This window comes from Populus nigra, chromosome 12, assembly GCF_951802175.1.
Source record: "Populus nigra chromosome 12, ddPopNigr1.1, whole genome shotgun sequence".
NCBI lineage: Eukaryota > Viridiplantae > Streptophyta > Magnoliopsida > Malpighiales > Salicaceae > Populus > Populus nigra.
The window spans coordinates 10,799,230-10,822,023 of record NC_084863.1 but is presented as its reverse complement, the minus strand read 5'-3'; the positions used below and the strand labels follow the sequence as shown (position 1 = coordinate 10,822,023).

General features: G+C 33.0%; 1 protein-coding gene across 8 annotated transcripts; it reads left to right on the top strand.

Annotated features, from left to right (window-relative positions):
- The first annotated feature begins 8,020 nt into the window (after positions 1 to 8,020).
- Positions 8,021 to 21,971, top strand: LOC133669972 (phospholipase SGR2-like). 8 transcript variants are annotated; one of them, XM_062090320.1, is made up of 22 exons: positions 8,022 to 8,408; positions 8,837 to 8,937; positions 9,417 to 9,611; positions 10,144 to 10,299; positions 10,551 to 10,622; positions 10,723 to 10,875; positions 11,510 to 11,560; positions 12,000 to 12,170; positions 14,075 to 14,224; positions 16,195 to 16,260; positions 16,355 to 16,891; positions 16,972 to 17,035; positions 17,127 to 17,248; positions 17,457 to 17,529; positions 17,652 to 17,754; positions 18,119 to 18,212; positions 18,320 to 18,382; positions 19,163 to 19,211; positions 19,424 to 19,518; positions 20,681 to 20,727; positions 21,013 to 21,083; positions 21,307 to 21,444. In XM_062090320.1, the coding sequence occupies exons 1-21, from the start codon at positions 8,207 to 8,209 to the stop codon at positions 21,035 to 21,037; spliced, it is 2,589 nt and encodes an 862-aa protein (XP_061946304.1). In that variant the 5' UTR covers positions 8,022 to 8,206; the 3' UTR covers positions 21,038 to 21,083; positions 21,307 to 21,444. The 8 variants fall into 8 exon arrangements, 6 of the variants coding, with proteins under 6 accessions (XP_061946307.1, XP_061946304.1, XP_061946303.1 ...); XM_062090318.1 differs by lacking the exon at positions 21,013 to 21,083 and having other exon boundaries at positions 8,026 to 8,408; positions 19,427 to 19,518; positions 21,307 to 21,971; XM_062090317.1 differs by lacking the exon at positions 21,013 to 21,083 and having other exon boundaries at positions 8,028 to 8,408; positions 21,307 to 21,971.
- Positions 21,972 to 22,794: the final 823 nt, after the last annotated feature.

Sequence of the window (22,794 nt, the reverse complement as noted above, 5' to 3'; positions counted from 1 at the left end):
TATAAAAAAATTAAATTGTAATGGATGAAATTGAAAAAAAAATATTCAAAACAAAATACATATAGCAATCAAAAGTTTGATGACTAAATTTGATATAATCAGCAAATAATATGACATTTCTAAATTTTTCATAACTTTCGGAAAGTGTTTTCCGTCCAAAATAAAAGGAAAACACTTTCCTGAAAACTAAGCTAAATTTTCCTTTGACTGAAAAGTGTTTTCCGTTAACTAATTTTTCTAATGGCAAACAAACACAGGAAAGTTTGGAAATTGGTTTCTCGGAAACCACTTTCCAATAAAAAAAACACCCTATATATGGACCTTGGAATATTTCTGTCTTTTTATTATAGTCCCTAGCTTTTTAAATTTTTTTCGATTTCATTTAATTAGGATTTTGATTTTGTTTTTAATTTATCCATAAATGAATTAATTGAATCTCTTAATTTGAATGTCTATTCATTATTCGTGATTCATTTCAAAATTATATAATTTTGATCAATTTGGCCTTAATTCTCTCTCCTTTTCTCTCCTTTTTTTTTTTCTCATTCTCACCTTTTTTCTTCAATTTCACCTATGATTGAATTAACTAAACCTTTTGCTTTGGTTTTTTTCCCTGGTTTAGTCCTTGGCCCTTCATTTCTTTTAATTAAGACCAAATTAAATCTTTTTTTCTTAATTATTTTTCAATTATATCTCCAATTGTATTATAAATTATTCCTGGTTTTTTTTCTTCAACTTAATCCTTGGCTTGTTAAAGTTAATTATTTATCCAATTTGGCCCCAATTGTATTTTTTCTTTCTTTCTTTTTTATTATTTTATATTTCTTTTTATTTTTTTTATTCTTTTTCTAGCTTTAACGTGACATGAGAAAATAAACAAAAATGATGAAAAACTAGCAAAATGATTAAAATTAACAAGATTTATTGAAAAGAAAGTTTTTTTAGATTTATTTTATTTTATGAAATATATATAAAAATAGAGATCAAATTGGTTATTATGTTGAGGACTCTCACTTTAAGTTAAATTAAGCTTTATACCATAGTTTTCAGATCCGGTCCAGTCCAAGGCCCGAGTCCTAGTGTTGACTGGGTCACCGGATCGCCCAGATCAATTTTTTTAAAAATCCAAACGACGTCGTTTTAGTAAAGACAAAAAAACAAAGTCAACGGGTCGTAACCAGGTTTTTAATCAGGTCATGCCGAGTTTTCCTTCCCTTATTTTTTTTCAACCCAGATCGGTTCCAACCCCGGGTCGGCCGAGTCCCGGGTTAACCCGCCGGGCCGGGTTTCAAAACTATGCTTTATACTTCTCTGTGCACATTTAAATGTTTATGACCAATCATTTTTCCTTGGTTGATAATGATCCTAGTTGCTTAGTCAACTTCATCTTCAACATTCCTAGTTAATCAAGACTATCAATATAAATGATTCCATTATACTCGATCAATTTTAACTCTCTTCCTCTATTTATTATAAACAATCATTATTCTTCTATATTTGACACATGGATATTTATTTTTTATGTAAACAATATCTCCTATATTTCTTTATTTATCAAACAAAGTGGTATTTTCTCCCGTCATATTTCTACTTGGAATTGATCGATTAATCAAATCAACTAAATATAACATGACAAGTACATTATGCACCCAAAAAATCACTAACCATTTCTTAAAACATGTTTGACATGTCAAACATTTCAACTGATAAATTAAATTTAAAACATATTCTTTAGCTTTTAATCGTGATGTTTAGGTTTCTTAAACTACTTCTAATTCTTCATCTCTTACTTAAAAAATCTTTAATCCCTATTTTACATAGAAATTTTTCTACAAAGATTCATTTAAGAACCAAAAACAAGTTTCTTCCTTCCTAAAATAAAAATGGCAGCCTTAAGCTTTGTTCCATCTAAACCTATGATCATCTCTAATGACTAAAACTTCATAAACTATTTGCCTAACATCAACTAGTCTACAATCATTACTTATAGAAACTTATAGAAAAGCACTTCTCGTACCATTATATAAAAAGGTACCTAAAGAAAAAAAACACTAATATTTCACTATAGACATTAACAAAGAAACAATTTCCTTTTAGGATGATCATATGAATTTGAATACCTGAAAGAAAACCATTCCTTAGTGGCTTAGTGGTGCTACCATTGAATATCTTAAATGGTTAGACAAGATGCGAGATCATTTTTCTGACTAATAAAGGCGTACAAAGAATTTTAATATAATCCAACTACCCAGACTCTCTTCCAAACCCAACAAAGAGCTTTTCTCTATCCTCTCTCTATTCTTGTTAAAGTACAATAACACTTTTATATTTAGGTATATATTGAAAACTATTGCCTTATATGATTTGGCCATAATAGATAGTCTTTACCTATTTGAAAGGAACTTTGTTCCTCCATATAAATTGATACCAACTCTTTTAAGGATTTAGTAATAGGTGTGCCTAAATTTAGCATGCTCATTTAGAGAGAGAGAGAGACTTAAATTTCCTACCTTTAAAAAGCATGTAGCTTTTATGCTACACTAGGTATATAAGCACATTATACGTTATAATTCTAAAAAACCTACCACATTATATCTAAAATTGGCAATAGCTTCAACAGAGGATAGGATTATAACTCTAGGACCTTTTATCCCAAACCATATTTATAAGGCTTTAAAAGAGTGTTAAGCTCAAATTAAAAAAACTTCTTTCATGATAAAAGGTAGTATTTATAGAGGTCTATGATAAATACAAATATAGGCAATTATATATTTTTCAAGGTTTAGTGATATAAGAATAAATCTTAATCTAAACTCTATCTTTCCAATAAACAGTCTGTTTTGATCTTCATTCCAATATTTATCCTTCAATGAATATGTAGAGACTTTCTTTAATTTGATAAATAAGAGTGATATAGTAGTATCTTATTTGGTATCAATAAGATCAAAATCTCAAAGGTTATTACTTCCCTAACTTCAAAGAATAAAAGTTGAAAAAGAAGAGAATAATGTAATTCGTAGAAGCATACTAACTGATAAAGACACACACACACACATTATAGGTTGGTGATCGATCTTATCCTAAGTATTGCATATAACATTGTGGTGACTGGCTCTTTTTCCTTAAAGAAAAGTTATTTTTTAGAGGGGGAAATGGTCTAAAATATATATGTGTGTGATATATGAAATAGTTATCATATAGTATTATGGTCACTAAAAACCCTAACTGATCTTTAAAATTTTAAGGTAAGAGATTGATTATGCTAAATGGAAGACACTATCACCATAAAATATTTTACCTAAGGTAAGTTGCATTGTTACTTATCTTCCATTCATAATAATTTTATTGCGCCTAATCTAATAGTGATCGATTTATATAAGTAAGGATGAGTTTACTATAATAAGTTAAACCTAAGGTTTAAGTTTATTCCTTCTATGTTTGGGTTATGTTTTCCACTTCTAATTACTACCATAATAATTATTGGTAAAGATTCATTCATTTTGATAATTATTAGTGAACTGACATATCTAAAACCAATTACTCCTAGTCGAGACCTGTAACCATTGGTGGTCTTTTCAAGTAATGTTAGTGAATGATCAAGATGAGCTTATATTGGGCTCAATGAATCGAATCCTAAACCTATAAGGGATGGTGCTAAACATTTTATTTATCCTATGATGAAGATTCATTCTCATTTTGTTGAATAAAGCTTTATACCCTAATTTTAAACATTTAAATAGTGATTTTTATAGGTTTGTTTACTCAAGAATGAGATCTAGTTGTATATATGTCCTTTTGTTGACTAAAAGTTTGACCATGACCTCTATGGATTCATTAGCTCAAGGGTGTGTTGATATTATGAACAATCACATTGATGGTTCAATTTTATAATGTTGCCCCTAATCAATATTTATACACATTAGTTAGTGAAGACTCGTACATGCATAACCATTATCAGTGGACACTTATTTAAGGCTAAAATATTTACATTACACAATAATATGCCACCTTGATACTCTTAATTGAAACCTAAGAGTAATAATCTTTAAAGGTTCATTTCCGATAGGAATCATTGATGGATATTTGATTTATGCATTGTAAAAAATGAAAATTTGGTTTTAAGAGTTAAATAGCAGATGGATATTTGATACTACAATTATAAGATGCTGATGATGTTTGTGTTGAGTATCTGGTTGAGGTAGAGACACTTGTGGTGAGGAGATCATTAAAGATATATGTCAAGGTTGATGATTCGGAAGATTAGAGGGAGAACATATTCCACACGAGATGTCATATTCATAATAAGGTTTGTAGCTTAATTATATATGGTGGTAGTTGCATTAATTTAGCTAATACTAAATTGATGAGAAAGTTAAACTTGCACACTATCTAACATCTCATGCCTTATAAACTACAGTGGTTGAATGATGATGGTGAAGTGAAAATAAATAAACAGGTTTTGGTTGCTTTTTCTATTGGTAAATATTGTGAAGGGGTGTCATGTGATGTTATGTCACTGTAAGCTAGTCACTTATTGTTTGGTAGATTATAACAGTATGATAGGAGAGTTATGCACGATGAAGACAAATATGTATTCCATTGAGATGAATGGAAGATCTATAACTCTTGTATCTTTGATACCTAAGAAAATATATGATGAGTAACTAAAATTGATGGAGGAAAAGATAGTTGAAAAGGAGAGTTTGTATATCATGAGACCTTCTTTTCTAATAAATAGGGGTGAGAAAAAAACTGAAAAATCGATTAAATCGAGAAAACCAGAAAAACAAATAACCGAAAAAACCGAACAGTGAAAATAAACCGATTAAAATTTTGAAAAAACTGACCGGTTCGGTTCAGTTTCAGTTTTATAAGCCTAAAATCGAAAGAACCGAAAGAACCGAACCGAACCAAAAAAACCCGAAAAAAACCGAGCCAAACTGAAAAAACCGAGCCAAAATCGAAAAAACCAAGCCAAACCGGTTTGAACCGTTTTTTGTTCAAAAAAACCAAACCAAACCGAAATCGATCGGTTTGAACCGATTTCAGTTTTTTTTTTTAAATTCAGGTTGGTTACTTTTTTTTGATAAAAATCGAACTGAAAATGATCACCTCTACCAACAAAGTTCTTATTGTTTTTTTATGATGATGTTATTCTTTGGCTTGATAATGATTTGTTGACCTTAAAAGATGTTTTCCATGATACAGATTTGAGGTCAAATCTTTTTTAAAAGGGGGAGGATGATACAAACCAAGCTAGGTTCAAATTTAGCCTTAAAATGTCTGCTAACTAGTTTTGTGAGATCAAATATATCTCTCAAACCGTATATTAAAATGAGCTAAAATTTTATAAGGAGATACTAGACACATAAAAATATATTTTGGTGAATGTTCATGTCAAATGAAGCTCAAGAAAATATTTTTTCAGAGGGTCAAAGTTACTAGATAAATCTTGTCAAATCCACAAAACTGGACCTTTGTATGCTGTTTAAAACATATATGGAGCTATATGTGGCAGTTTGCTGCTATTCAAGTTGTGATAGAAACTAGAAATCTCAAGATTTCCAACCATATATGGTAGAGCCAATAATTCATCTAGATGAGAGAGAACGACATGTTTGAAGTTAGGACAAAAAATCTGTCAATATTTTATTTATTTATTTAACATTGAATACTAATTTTTTAATTTGAGTTTGTTCTGGTCTATTATACATTATTTATGAGTTTATTTTATTATTGGACTTATGTTAGTTGATTACTAGTTTAGACTTATTAGCTTGCAACCTAAAATCGGTCTATTAGGGTTAGTTAGAGAAGACTATATTTTATTTTTTTAGTTGCAAATTTCAGCAGCAAGTTGGAGAATAAACATGAGTTTTTATTTTGTTTTTTTTATGGCAAATCAACTTTTCTTTGCATGGACAAAAATCATGCACTAACTTATCAAAGATTAACCGACTCCATGATATCATTCACATATATAGGGTTCTTAGACACAAGGTTATCTCAGGGTCCAAATCTTTTTTTCTATACATTTGGTTCTTAGGTACATGGTTATCTCTAGATAAAGGTTTTATCAAACCTGATTTTTAGCTTTCCAGGTTGAGAGAGAAAGACAAAGGGATCAGGCTTACACCGCAGGACCGCACTATTATTTATGTAAAAAAAAATGTTTAGATGCCACAAACAAATTTTAAAGAAAAAAGAAAAATAAATGACTCGGGTTATAACCCTAATCGATCAAATACAGAGGTTTTATTTTAATGAGATGATAAAAAAAATGACAACAATAGTAAATAGACAAAACTTGAAAAAAAATACGATGATATGGGAAAAAACCTTTTCGTAAAGCAGAAAACGATGTTATTGAATTTCTAACCAATTAAATATGGAATAATGAAATTAGGTAAAAAAGAACAAAAAACTGATGTGAGTCAACCTAAGTTAACATAATAGACATGTAACCTGGGCAGTAAGGGGTAGGCCAACTTGGGTTAACTTGCTAACTTGAATCTCAGGACTTGAGGTTGGGATAACCAGATGGAAAAAAATTAAAGAAAACCACAAAGGTATTTTTTTAAAATTGTATGTCAAACAATGAAATCATAAAAAGAAAAAAAACCAAATAAAAGGATGTTAACTCTTGTTAACCTTTTAAACTCGTGATCCTAGTTATTAGAATGAAAGCACCATATGAGGAAAAATCATAAAACATAATTCCTACCAAATCAAATGTTAAAGGATGAAATCAGAAAAAAAAAATTACACAAAAGGATCCAAAATTAAAAATAGTAATTAAAAGAATAAGGATGAAAATTGAAATAAAAAATAAATTAGAAGGCAACTATAAATTTTTGATTCAATGGTTAAATCGAAAATAAAAATAACTTTAACAAAAAAATTAAAAAATCAAAAGAATAAGGATCAAATTGAAAAAAATAGTATACTATAAATTTGGATTGAATAATAAAATTGAAAGTCAATAAAACTTTTACAAAAAAACCAAGGAAAAAAAATTAGAAATAAAAAAAATAAGGACCAAATCAAAAAAATAATATATGACAAATCATAATCGAAGGATGAAATTAAAAACAAATAAAACTTTTATAAAAAGACCAAGAATGAAAATTAAAAATTAAAAGAATAAGGACTGGAGTTGATATATCAAAAACAAAAAGGACCAACCTATAAATTTCGAGGGAGGAGAAATAAAAGAAGAAAAACAAAAAAGAAAGAATTACCAGTGACATACCGCTCCATTGCTGCCACCATGCGCCACACAATCAGGAAAAAAACTCATTGATGCTTCCAACAACACGGTGGAAGAGCATTATCTTTCACCATAGATGTCTTACACGCCGTTCAAAGTACATAAACACATCCTATACATCGAGGTGTGATCAACACGTGGTATCAACTTTTCCCATTTCATTAATAATTTATATGTATAAAAAGACAAAATTTCCCTCCATGAAACTGTTAATAATAAAAAAAACTAGAGTGAAAAGACCAAAAGGTCCCTGGATGCATAAATTATGTTTTTTGATTCTAAAGGTAAACTTGCCATTTGATCTTATCTTTTTTTTAAAAATAGAAAAATAAGAATGTTTTTCTTAATTAGTTTTAACTTGGAGGGAACTTATATCACTTTATTGTGCTAAAATATTAAAAACATATTGATATCTGTGATAAATTTTTTAATAGTTAATAAGACATATAAAAAGATTAAAATACTCCAACACTAACCCAATCAATTCTTTTTAGTGAAATCATAATTAATAATTAATAGTAAATAATAAATTGTGTGTAAAGTGAAATCACCTAAGGTTAGTTTTTGAAATAAAAAAAATAATGTCTTGAAGTACATGTCCTTTCTATTCCTCTACTTGTTTTTTAAGGCATCTAAATTAGCTTAAAAATTGCTCGGGAGTCTTTGGTTCATGTTTGCTATCAAATATATTCATGTCTGAACTCTCTTCCTTTACTAAAAAAATGGTAATTTTTTTTTAAAAACATATCTATATATATATATATATATATATTAAATTTGCAATTGGAATCTGGAGGCAAAGTTTGAAGGAAACCCATTGGATATTTCGCCAAAAAAATGCAATATTGAGGCAAAGTTTGTTTCTTTTCTTGAAGAGTGCCCATTTTTTAGATTTCAAGAAAAGAAGAAACCCCATTTTGATAATTTAGTTTTTAGATGGCGGGTGCCAAGGCAAATCCGGCGGTTTCAGAGGAAATACTGCCTGATTTGCTAAAGAATACGCCGTCAAATATTGCAAGATTGGAGGATGTGATTGAGAATTGCAAAGGTCGTCAAAAGTATCTTGCACAGACTAGAAGTCCATCTGATGGTGGTGATGTTAGGTGGTATTTCTGTAAGGTGCCTTTGGCAGAGAATGGTGAGTTTTAGGCTTTTAGCTTTTTTTTAGTCAGTTTATTCACGTTTTGTTGTTTGCTAGTACTTGCTTTGTTTGATGTTAATTAATTTGCCTTGGTTTATGATAACAGCAGAAAAGGGTAATAATGCTTTCTAGAATTGGAAAATTTCCTTTTTCAGAGCATTTTAACTTTTAAGATTCTACTTATTATGTAGAAAAAAAAGTACTTGTGATTATGGTTTGCTTGATTTTTTTTTTTATTTCCTTGCCTTGCTTGGTTCCAAAATGCTTCGTTTGGCCTCAACACATGGAATTTGATGCTTGGCTTAATGTTCCTTCATCCCTATTAGTTTGTGCTAATTTATGAGAAGAAAGAACTAACTTGCTAATTTATGAAGGGAAAGGAAAAAGAAAAAAAGCCCTCATTTTTCTTTTTGGTGTTTCTGCAGAGTTAGCTGCCTCAGTCCCGCTCACTGAGATAGTGGGAAAGAGCGACTATTTTCGTTTTGGTATGAGGGATTCTCTTGCAATAGAAGCATCTTTCTTGCAGGTCATTTTAAATGCTTATTTGTTGGTTTGATGTTCAAGCACCCCCAATATATGTGCATCTGGGACTGCAAGATTCTGTATTTGAGAACTTTTTATTGAAAACAAAACAAGCTTCTATTCGCACATTCATGATGTTGTGGATATTCAGTTCAAACATGAAAATGTAATGTTGACGTTTAGTGTAGTGAAGTGTGGTTGAAACTGTGTTTTGCCCCAACCATAGTTTTGAAAGTGTTTAGTTAATCAACACAATCCATAGTCTTGCATGGATCCTACTGAAAGCTTTCTTTTGAAACCTTGATTACAAAAAAGCTATAATTTGTAGTTTTTCTTAAACCTACCTTTTCAAACCGTAAAAGCTACCACAATGCCAAACACTCAAATGACATAGTTATAGCATGTATACAAGGCAATGGAACCTGATTTCATGCCTGATGGTGCAATCATTTTTTTTTCCAATTTTGATTTTGTGATTCACAGAGAGAAGAAGAGTTGCTCACTAGTTGGTGGAAAGAGTATGCAGAATGTAGTGAAGGCCCAGTGTGTTGGCCTACCACCAGTAAGAAGTTCAATACACTAGAAAATGCTGATTCTCCAGAGGGTGGACAAGCAGCTCAACTACATGAAGTGGAAGAGGAGAGAGTGGGTGTGCCTGTCAAGGGAGGACTCTATGAGGTATGCAAGGCCATATGTTTTTCACGAAAGTTTTAAGTAAGAAATTTCCAGCATTAGTGCATTGTGTGTGGTGAGAAAACTATCATTAGAATTCAGTTGCAGCATTCTGCTCTAGCTGTTTGCTGTTTGTTAACTTGTTTCAGAACTCAGGTTTGAGTTCCTGCTGTATCAATTTTTCAGAACATCTCTGTGGTTCCATCAGTTTTTGTGTCTTGTACATCTTATTCATTTGTTAAAAAAAAGGGATCATATTTGAATTTCTTCCCAGATTAGTTTGGAAAAGAGTATCAATAATCGACAGAAAATTTTAGCAAACATGTTGCTTTCAAGAAGGATAAGGAAGGACAGTTTGGTTATGGAGTTGCCTGTTTATCCATCTTTGTTGAGACTTGTATTGTTAACATGCATTTGAGTATGTAAACATGATTTTTTTGTTGCACATTATTCTTACACTTTTTTTTTTTTTGTGAAATTTCATCCACAAAAATTTCCTGTTGACACTATCAAAAACTGGCATGGTGTCATTATGCAGGTAGATCTGGTGAAGAGACATTGTTTTCCTGTTTATTGGAATGGAGAAAATCGGCGTGTTTTGAGAGGTCATTGGTTTGCTTGTAAAGGAGGCTTGGATTGGCTCCCTCTTCGAGAGGACGTAGCTGAACAGTTAGAGATTGCATACCGGAGCCAGGTTTGCACTATCACTAACATCTATTCCTTTGATCCACAGTATTTCAAATAATGGATGGCTATTCCTTGTCAGAAATTGTGGTTATGTCAAGTAAATTTGCATGAGAGTTTGAAAAGTACTTGGTTAGAATCTTGCTGGAGTTGCATTATCTACTTTTGAAATGCATAGTTTAGGCTTCTAGTGTTCTTTATGCATTTTACTTCTTGCTATTATGAAGGTCGTTCTCTCTTCAACTTTGGACTTGTCTTTAGGTTTGGCACCGAAGGATGTTTCAACCATCAGGCCTTTTTGCAGCCCGTGTTGATCTGCAAGGCTCTACACTGGTATTTGTATTGTTTTCCGAGAAAGGATATTTACCTCTTTATTTCTTGTTATCTAGTGCAGCATATGATGCATAACAAACATGGTTGATTTTGAATGTAGGGACTTCATGCCCTTTTTACGGGAGAAGATGATACTTGGGAGGCTTGGCTCAACATTGATGCTTCTGGTTTTTCTAATATTGTTAGCTTGAGTGGGAATGAAATCAAGTTAAGGCGTGGTTACTCTGCATCTCACTCAGCAAAACCAACCCAGGTGTATTTCTATACTTTGTTCTGATACTAGTTTGGTATTTGTATAATTCTTCTGGTTTCTGAAACAGTTTCTGAAAATTTTTTATGTGAAAAATATTTCTATAAAAAATTTAGGAACAAGAAGGAACATGCATTACTCAATTCTACAATTTAACCATCATTATGACCATCCTTTTGTAATCACCAATAAATGACCACAGTTACACCAATGACACTGTCAACATTACGTCTCCTGCTGCCACTGCTAATCATTGATCACCTTCAGTAGATCATATTCATTATTCTTGTGCTTTTCTTGTCTTATAAACAAGGCTAATTATCCCGCTTACTTTACTATGACATGATGCCTGATATGTTAATAGTTTATAATTGGTATGATAAATGACTGCATTTCTTGTGGCTGATGGAAGTTAACAACTAATTGTCTCTCCTGTTAACAGTTATCAATTATTCATTATTCTTGTGCTTTTCTTGTCTTATAAACCGGGCTATTTATCCAGCTTGCTTTACTATGACATGATGCCTGATATGCTAATAATTTTTAATTGGTATGATAAAGGACTGCATTTCTTGTGGCTGATGGAAGTTAACAACTAATTGTCTCTCCTGTTAACGGTTATTTTCTTATACTTCAGGATGAACTACGACAGCGGAAGGAGGAGGAAATGGATGATTACTGCTCACAGGTATTCACTATTTCGTTCTGCAAGTTGTTTGGACAGTTTGTCTGTATATCACAAATACATGATGCACACATGATCTTTCCTTGGTAATGTTCAGTTTCTCGATGTGTTTATAAATTATGCATCTTAATCAACAAATTACAAACAATATGATTAGGAGAATGGCTACATATGACTTGCTCGAATTCCTTTTTTGGTTTTATATTTCCTATCTTGTGTAAAGTGGAAAAAAATGTGGTGGCAAAATGTGTTAGTTTTACCTAGTTAAAGTATGCATTTTGTTCAGATTTGCCTTTTTTTTCTCTCCATAATTTGCTGTAAAATAAGTACTTCTCATGATTTTGCATCCTGCATTTGACTCTCTCATTTAACATCTTTCTGCAATAAGTTTGAAATAAACTTGTTGATAGCATAGGGTTTTAATCTTGTATTCTTGGTCTAGGTCCCTGTTCAGCATGTGGTTTTTATGGTTCATGGTATTGGCCAAAGATTGGAGAAGTCCAATCTTGTTGATGATGTTGGAAACTTCCGCCATATCACCGCGAGTCTTGCTGAACAACATCTTACTTCACACCAACGAGGTGCTCAACGAGTTCTTTTCATTCCATGCCAGGTAAATTAAATAATACTGTCATCGCAAATTCAGTCTGTCTTAGAAGGTCCAAACTTTTGGGACAATGTTACTTGTATGTTTGTGTCCATGTTGAATATTGTTGATCTCAGGAATTATTTTCAAGGAGGCATCTATTAGTATGTTTATATCCAAGTTAAATATGGTCAATTTCGAACAAATTATACCTAAAAGATTCTAACTTGTGATGTTTATACATTTGGCATTCACCATGCATAAGATCATTTTATAAATCTATTTTATCTTGCAAATTGGCTTTTCAAAGTGGACAACTAAAATGAACTTCTCAAAAGAGAAAAATTAAGGCTGTGTTTGTTTCCTAGAAACTAGTTTTCGGAAAATCACTTTTCAAACTTTCCTGTGTTTGTTTGCCATTAGCAAAGTTGGTCAACGGAAAACACTTTCCGGTCAACGGAAAACACTTTCCAGTCAAAGAAAAATTTGGCTTGGTTTCCATGAAAGTGTTTTCCTTTTATTTTGGGCGGAAAACACTTTCCGGAAGTTGTGAAAAATTTAGAAATGTCATATTATTTGTTGATTATATCAAATTTGGTCCTCAAAATTTTGATTGCTATATATATTTTGTTTTGAATATTTGTTTTTCAATTTCATCCTTTAGAATTTAATTTTTATATTAATTTTGGTCCTTATTTTTATAATTGTTATTTGCTTTTCCTTTATCAATTTTTAATTGAAATTTTTTATCTATCAAATTTGGTCCTTGTTCTTTTGATTGTTTCTTATTTTATTTGAAATAATTTATGAAATGTTAATTATTATTATTTAATTTCTTCATCTTTCAATTTTTTTATTTTTTAGATTTGATGTCTATTATTTTGATTATATTTATTTTATTTGAGATAATTTATGAAATTATATTTTTTTCAATTTCATTCCCATTCAACTTTTTAATTTGTAAGATTTGTTCCTTATTATTTTAATAAACTTGAAAAAAATAAAACATTAATAAGTTATTTTCTAGCTCATTTTTCATGACATAACCAAACACTGGAAAGTGTTTTCCAACTTATTTTCCATTACACCACCAAACATCGGAAAATAATTCACTTTCCCGGAATTTACTTTTCCGGAATTCACTTTCCAAAAGGAAACTACTTTTCAGCAAACAAACGGGGTCTAAATTGTCATTCTGGGATGACATACTTTTGTGTTTAGCCTTTGATTAACTATTTATCTATTTGTATTGTTGGACTCCCCTGTGAAGAGGTGATGAATGGAGACTATGTCTCGTTTTATTTTCTTAATAAATTTATCACATTGATTTAATATGAATGGAAAGATGCTGGGCAAGGCTGTCAATTGTATTGGCTTTTTCCATCTCCCCCCCTCCTTGAAGAAAATGAAGTGAATATGATAATAACATTTGAACATTCAGGTTTACGTTAGCTGAATGGTGTATGGTTGCTTCTCTATTTCATAAACTAGGACTGCTTCTGAAAAGTGTTAGTCATGGAATTGCATTGAATTATTAGCAAAAAATTATTAATTCTTTTGGGGTCTTTTTAGGGTCGGAAGCTTGCAATTATTTACCAAAAATCTCTTAATTTGAGTACCAACTTGTGATAAAAAATATAAATTTTTATTTATTTATAGTTCACTAAAACCAAAGCATGTTTGGGTTTTGGTTGCACTCAAACTATATGGCAGAAGTAAGGGAGACTGGGGGAGTGCTTATATAGGGTTTCTGGTTTTATGGATGGATGGTTGCATCGTACTTTCCGTAGAAACTATAGGGCATGCTAGAAATGGACTTTATGTGCTGTACAATTTGATTTCGCATAAGTTAGTTGCAAACTTCTTTAAAAATTCTATTGCATGTCTTCCTGTCTGCTTCTCATATTGCACACTTCTTTTTGCTTTTGTAGTGGAGAAAGGGCTTGAAGCTTAGTGGTGAAGCTGCAGTTGAAAAGATTACTTTAGATGGTGTACGTGGTTTGCGTGTAATGCTGGGTGCAACAGTTCATGATGTATTGTACTACATGAGCCCCGTCTATTGTCAAGACATTATTAATTCGGTACTGCATATTTGATCCTTCAATTTTTTCTTCCTTTTAATTGCTAATTACCTTGCAATGAAGGCTCATATAAAGAATCATCCTTGGGTTCTGTTGTGAGATGGAGATGCCATCTTCACATATGTCTACCAGAATGGATATTCAACTTCTATTATTTACTTGTCCATATTGGATGCTTTCTCCTTCCAACAAAAAAGAGAAAAATAAAAGGAATAAATGAGAAAGCACACAAAAGCTCTTCATGTTGACACAACTTTTTTATGATTATTAGTGAAGTAATTTTATGCTTGCGATGAATGGATGAATTTGGGAAGAGCTGTCTTAAGAGAATCTTGACTTACCTATCTACTTCGAAAGCACTTTCATCTTTCATGGGTCTCTAATGTTATGATCTCAATTTTCATGCTCTTGGACTTTCAACTGAAGTTGTAATAACAATGGGGTAAAATAATTTTTTCCCTGAAACATGAAACAAAAGAAGTCGCAACATTTTCAAGACAACCATGAAGAATGCTAGCTTACATTATGTTGCGTTATCTATTCTATATTAAATTGAAGAACTAAATTTTATCTCTAATGTCAAGTATAGAATAATTCAGACATAAAATTACACATCATAAACAATTACCCCAAGTAGTTAATCTTCAAATTAGAATTAAGGGTAACTTTAATAGTTATAAATATAGTCTTTTTTTTTCCTGTATGTGAGTGGTTCTACACAAGGAAACATGAGATATACATCTCTAATGAAATAGATGAAAAAAAAATAAAAAATAAAGGAATGGAAGGAAGAAGTTAGGAAAATGCTTTTTTCCTGAAGAAATGGTGTGCGCAGGATGGCTCATATTAAAAAATTCCAGACATTAACAATTAGGAAAATGATATCAAAATTAGGTAAATTAATAAAGTGAAACAAGTTAGCTTTGAGGCATACTTGAGTTGGAAGCTGTGTTGAGACAGGGTCTAGGAAGTGGTAGTGGTTAGAGCTGATGGCATTCCTTTCCTTCTGACAGTAAAAGATAGCTTCCTTTCCCTTTGCATACCTGCTGAAGAGACACCTTTATAGACACCTATAGCAAAGCACCCTACGAATACAATGTTTATCCCATATAAAAGGGAAACGAAGTTGCTCATCTTGAAATATTCTTGACTTCATTCAAACCAGATGCACAAAATAGTAGGAATATTGCATGTCACCTCAACACACTACCTACATAATTACCAAACCCCTCAAATCTGATTGAAAGTAAATCTTCCAAGTTTTTAGCATGGATGGAATTGCAACAGCAATAATGGTTTGTGTGTGAGATGGTGTCTACAGTACTGACAGGACATGGAAGTAACAAATTATACTTGTCTGCTTTTTGCAATGGTATAGAACGTGTAACTTCTAGTAATGCCACTAGTAGAATCCATAAGTTACCATTCTACTAAGGCTGCAAAAAGTGAAATGGAATGGTTAATGAGATGGTTTGAGCTCATGAATGAATCTGTTGCACCTCCATTAACATCAAAATTACTACCAGAGAAGATTGTGGGTGATGAGAGCATGAGTTGAATTGAGAATGTTTGGATCGGTGATTTCCTATGATTCATAAGATAACTCCCTATTAGAGAAGCATGGCAAATAGAAGAAAATGGCAACTGAGGATAAATTTAACTAACCTTTGCAGGTACCCTAAATATTGTTGAAGCCATGTCTTAGCTTTTTAGTAGTAGCTACTTTTAATTCCTGATTGATGCTAGTTCTTCATGAAAATAGCAAGGTTCTTTTGGCAAATGTATGTTATTGAGTACTGTTATTTTATATTTCTTGTAGTATTTTATTCCTTTCATCTCTTCAACCAATTTGTTTGGAAAAAAATATTTTTTATTTATTTCATGGAGGCCGAAGTTGAAAGTTTAAAGCAATTCGGTTTCTGTTACAAATATGTTTCGAGGTTGAATTGATTGGTATCACTTTGCTCCAGGTATCAAACCAATTAAACCGCCTGTACTTGAAGTTTCTTAAGCGGAATCCTGGTTATGATGGAAAGGTATAAGCTCTTTGAGCAAATGCTCTGTTTCTTCATCAAGCTATACTCTTGATTTCCACTGAACAGTCTCAATAGTACACTAACATTTATCCAGGTTTCGATATATGGTCATTCATTGGGAAGTGTCCTCTCATATGACATCCTGTGCCATCAAGAGAATCTGTCTTCTCCATTCCCAATGGATTGGATGTATAACGAACATCCTAGGAGTGAAGAATCTTCCCTTGATACGAAGCATGACTTCTCGACCAATCTGGAGGGTAACAATTCCAACGTAGTCAGTGAAGCCAAGGACATGGTGGATCCTGTTGATGAAGAAATGATGACTGCACGATCAACTTTATTACAAGAGGATGGGCTTGCTCGTGATTTTTCCACAATCTTGAATCCTCATGTGTCAGATTTGGATGAAACAGCATCAGATTCAAATTTTAAGCAAATGAGTGGAAAAGAAAGTCTCCATGAATTTGTTCATGACTCCAGTAATGTGTTTTCTCAGGAAAGAGATCACGTATGTGAAGGTACAAAAATGAAGTTAGATGACCCAATTAGTGGTGTGGACAATATGGAAGTGGAAGCCAGTGAAGACACCGGCAATAAGGAAAAAGAAATTAATATGCTGATGGAAGAGGTCTACATTTTAGATAATTCATATTCCTTAGAATTTATCTTGTTTGGGTTTTCAATATGACTTTGTATTCTGTATTGCAGATTGATTCCTTAAAAGCTAAAATAGCAGAATTGGAATCCAAGTGTGGTGGTGAAAATGCAAATGGTAGGGTGCGCATCAAATCACATAATTTATTTGCATCTTAGGTGAAGGCACTCTCATGTTTTGGCATATCTGGATTTTATGTGTCAAACAGAAAAGGGAAAGGCTACTGAAAACATGCCAAAGCAACCCATATCTGAGACGTTGGCACTCGGACAAGATGAAGCAGCAAAGAGTTATACCCCTTATATAAAGTACACAAAACTTGAATTCAAGGTACACAAATTCTTGTTCCTTATATTTGTAATTTCCTTTTATCTTTATGTTGTGGTGGTATTCTATTTTTTGCCAACTCTACATGTGATAGAATTTCAAATTCAGATGGTAGAAGGGAGAATTGTTAGAAATTTCTCATTTTAGCTGAGACTACACAAAATACCTGATAGATCATGCCATTAATTTTATTTGAATGCTCATATATCAGGTTGACACATTCTTTGCTGTTGGATCTCCTCTTGGAGTCTTTCTTTCTCTTCGCAACATTCGGATTGGAATCGGTAATGCTTGAAATAGCATGTCTCATTTTCAACATTGACTTTGAATATTCATTTAATACTTGAAATAGCACGTCTCATTTTCAAAATCTTGTTTTAATATTTGTTTTTCTTCAATTTTCCAGGTAAAGGGCAAAAATATTGGGCAGAGGAAAATATCAGTGAAGAGATGCCAGCATGTAGTCAAATGTTCAATATTTTTCACCCATTTGATCCTGTAGCATATAGGTTTGCCTTTCCCATCAATTTTCATTTCTAAGACATTTATATTTTGTTTTTTCACATGTGAAATAGTAGTTATCATATTGCAATGGAACAGGTGCAGAAAGATCTTGGGATGAACTTTTGATTTGTTTGTATTTGTTTTGAACTGGGAGAAGTGTCAGACAGCTCCTCCTCTTCTTCCCTTGCCATGCACAAAAAACCAGCTTCTCTATGCCTACACTATTTACACTTCCTATACTTTTTTGTGCACTTTAGCCTTCTGTGCTCATGTCCCCCTTTTTTTATGGTGTTTGTTTTCCTTTTTCATTGTGGTGGTATCTCCTTAATTTGGTACAAATTATGAAAGCCTTTTCAAATTCTTATACAGAATAGAACCTCTAGTCTGTAAAGAATTTATCAGCAAGCGCCCAGTTATTATTCCTTACCACAAAGGTGGAAGAAGGTTGCACATTGGGTTTCAGGTAAGGTTGTTAAGAAAAATAATTTTTGGATAAAAGGGGACTTCCACCATCCTAGGTTTTTATCTGCTCATTTATTCTTCCTGATATGTTCATACTCTGTTACACAGGAGCTTACTGAAGATTTAGCTGGTCGTTCTCAAGCAATAATGAATCATCTAAACTTTGTAAAGGTAATAAGCTCTGTAAGATTTCCCAAGGCTATCTCCTTTTGTTCGCATGAAGTAAGCTAATCTTGTGCACATACCACACACTTCTTTCAATAATTTATTACTTAACTGGGGAAAAAGTTAAAAAGGATTGTTAAATGATTCTGGCATTAAGGATTCTCAAGTTGCATATCTCTTGGTTTGAAAGACTTCGCTTTACCTTTGAATGTGTAAAATATAAAATTCCCACTCTAAACTTCGCCCTAAGTTTAATTATCTCATATTGAAGGAGTTTTGATCTATAAAAGGTAAGATGAAGAAATAAACATTCTAAACTGATTTATTCTGAGCCTTCTCAGGCACTCCTTCTCTCCCAAGCTAGGACTGAATCCAAGCCCTAATTCTCCTTGCTTTGCAGAGTATCTACTACATGCCCTTTGGTAATATCGTAAACAGATAGGTAGATGGACTCAATGAGACCTACATAAGCAACGACACTCATAAACTAGAACAAATGTGAACATCGATACTTAGAGAGAAGATTAGTGGATACATGAATAGACATGTGCGTCCTCAATATTTAGCTTGCTATTTAGGACTACTTGTGCATTGAAGTGTATGCTTGATCTGTTAATTTTTCGATGTGGATTCACTGTTCAGCTTGGGTTTGTGCTGGATGAATTGGTCCATGTTTCACAAGAAACGTAGTTACCCATACCTTATATACATGTTTCACACCTGCTTTTTCTTCATGTTTGAGGAAATGCTGTAGGCATAGCTCTAAATATTTTAGTATTTAAACAGGGTAAGGTGCTTACAGTTTGCCAATCAAGGATTGCATATAGTGAAGAAGGTAGAGAAATTTTCTTTGTTTTCATTGTGTAACTTCTCTTACAATTTCTTTATACCATCTGCTTCCCTTCTTTCTTCCCCCACACCAGCCCCATTCCCCCTCTCTACAAAACAGGAAAGAAAGGATATCCCTTCTTCCTAAAAAACTGTTTATAATCTCATTGAAAACTTCTTTATTTTTTGCTCATTGACCATTTGTTATTTGTGTTTTAGAAGAAAATTCCCTTGAAAAAGAAGAGAGAACATATGGCTCAATAATGATGGAGAGGTTAACTGGAAGTGAAGGACGAATAGACCACATACTTCAAGTGCGTGGCAGTACATTTTCTTGCTTTTGTTTAAAGCTGCACTATTATTTCGCTCCCTTGTTGAAAATGCTTTGCGCTTGTGTGAACATTTCTTTGACCAAAACTCTGTTGTACAATTGTCACATGTGAGTGCAAACATGTGTATGCAGTTGAGCATGCCAGTCTGCATCATTAATGCATATGCTTTCTAAAAAATATGGGACAATTTTTCATACCCTTCACCAGTCTCGTGTGACAAATAAATAGAAAAAAGGAACAAAATTGTTCATGGGAATGTGGTTAACTACTTTTGACATTCAATGGTGTATAGATTCCCTTAATATGCTCCATCTGGCTTCCAGTTCTGCATATAACATGGAATGTTTCCTGTTATTCCATTATCGGTGAGAACTTAGTGTCTCTTCTTTTTTAATTTGTAATTTTCTTTATCAATGAAGATATTTGTATTGTATTCCGACGTCAACCAATATAACAGGTTGTCCGCCAATATAACAGGTTTAGAGATGCATTCTTTAACAATGAAGTTATTTGCATATTATACTGGCATTCACTAATATAATAGGTTCAGAGATGCATTTGCTACTATCTATTAGTTATTAGCTAATTTTTCTATCATGATAATGTGCTGTTTTCATACAATAGATGAAATCTACATAGCTCAAGCCCCAGATAATCTGAATTACTACAAGCAATAAAAATGATATTTGCATTTTGGTGAAGTAGGGATTTATGTTTTTGTTCATCGTTCCATGTGGTATTGGAGCTAGCACTAGTATAATTTGGTAGAACTGCTGTAATGCATTGGTACTAGTGATAGAATGAGAGGTGGTGTCATCTACAGTTCAACAACAGAAATTGATATGGGTAGCGTCTTTCCACATCATATTAGTTATTCCATGGGTGCTGATAGGGATATGGGGAAGAGGTTTGTGCTTGTCAGTTTCTAACACGACCACTTCAGAAATTGTCACAAACCAGATGTCCCAAAGATTTTCCTGTTAATTGGTAATTTTTTTGGGGTAGGGATACAATTTATTCCTAACGAAAAACAGTTTGTCCTGGTTGCTTTAATTTGTACAGGATTTTAGTTTTCCCATGTATCATAATTGTCAACCCATTTCTGATTCCCTCCCTAACCTTTGTTTGTGTGGTAACCATGCAGGATAAAACATTTAAGCATCCATATCTGCAAGCCATTGGAGCACACACGTAAGTTCCTTGAACTTTGAGATCAAGATGTTTTATGAATCAAGATCCAGGATTTGTTTGGTTTCCATGGAGCAGAATCTGCGAATTATTTTCTTATAAAATTGGTCATGCTTGTTGAACTTATTGGGGATATATTGACTATTAAATCTCTGTTAGAAACTTCGGACTGTTTACCTGGTTATGCTCACAGGAAGACCCAGACTTGTTAATTAAAATTGATGTTCCTGTAAGATGCTGTACATGTATCATTGAAATGTGACATTTGTTGTCCATGTATCATTGAAGTGTTTTGCAGCCATATCCCTGTTGAGAATATAATGCTTTTCTGGATGGGGATGCATTACTTGCATTAGCAGGTTGTTTTCTCTCTCCAAAGAGGTTTCTTGAAGGATGTAGCATGACTCTTGCTTGCAGTTCCCATGTCATTTCATGTCTCAGTTTTATTTTATTTTTTGCTTTTAATTCTTATGTATTGCTAGTCTGCTCACCATTTTGTTGCAGGTAAGAAGATGGTAGTCCATTTTGTTGCAGGTAAGAAGATGGTAGTTCTGTTTTTAATTGATAAATCATGACGTGCAGGAACTATTGGAGGGATCATGACACTGCACTCTTCATTTTAAAACACTTGTATAGGGAGATACCTGAAGACCCCATCTTACCTACAGAATCTAGTGGAGGCACCTCAAAAGATAAGATTGGTTCCACAGGCTGGTATGATAACAGTGAGGCTGCTGAGGAGGAACTTCCTTTGACATTCTCTGACAGAATGATGGCTAGAAACTTCTCGAGGAAAGCAAAGAAATATATGAAAAGCCCTTGAGTACTGACTGAAGTTCTTGTTGCAGCATGCCAGATGCAGATGCAGCTGCATACAACAGGGCTTGGCCTTATTGTTTACCTCAAGTGTCTTTGCACTAACTGCATCATCAGACTTGGGGGGCGGAGCATGATTCTAATGCAGCTTCAAAGATTTTAGAATGAAGTTGATGTGGAATCGAAGGCGTTGCATGCAGATGTTAATTATAGGGTAGTTGCGCGACCATACTTTGACACAGCAGATGTTTTGTTTTATGCTTATTATGTACATAAAAAGGAATGCAGGCCCGTGAAAATGTATTCTGTAAAAACTGGAAAAATGTACAGTATGATAGAACTGTGTACTACTGGTTGTAACTACTGTAACATGTTTACATCAACTTTCTTCCTGACAGCAAAAGCAATGTCAATCAAGGTGTCTTGCATCATATCCGAGTTCGTTTTATATAATTTGCTGCTGTCTGCTTACCTTAGAAAGGTGATTTCAAATTTTAGCGATGACCAAATCAAATTTTGTGTCTGGGTTTAAATCTTTTGGTCCAAGTTTCCTGGTGGTTTTGAATACTTTAATTAATTTTAGTCTCGTCGAGGCAATACTATCCCGACTGCACTTACCGGTCAAGCTTCATTTGCAGGTGCAAAAGTGGAACTTTTTGGATGCGAAAACGGTCTTTATGAGTGTAAGGTCTTTATGAGTGTAAGATTTATTTCTGCCCAAGGAAAGCTGGGAATTTCTTAATATGGTTAATTTTATAGGAGAATTCTTACTTGGTGATTGAAAGGACTGAAGGAGTAATTCAATGGTAAAAGGTGAAATTTACCTTTTTAAGACTAGATATAGAGATCGATGGAACTACAATTAGGTATTTGCCTTTGTGCATATCCCACGTCCCTGCTTGTACGTATTCTGTAGCATTATTTCACAGGTCTGTTGTGGGTGTCCGGTGACGTTTTCGGCAACGAGAGAGTTTTTATCGTACCTCTTGATGAGGTGTGATGTTGGAAAGTTTTTTAGATTTAATCGTAATATTATGATTAATATTCAAGAGTCGCCATCTAGTATTAGGAACCTCTGGTCTGCGAGAGTCTGGGTAAGGGACTAGTTGTGCAAGGAGAAAACACATCACTCCCAGTACACCCTACTTGTAACAGTGTTAAACATGCACGAGGTGCACACTTCGACAGGCTGTCCAAAACACGGCCTGAGGGTGCTGGCAGCCATGCTAACAGTGGGAGAAATCAACAGCGCAA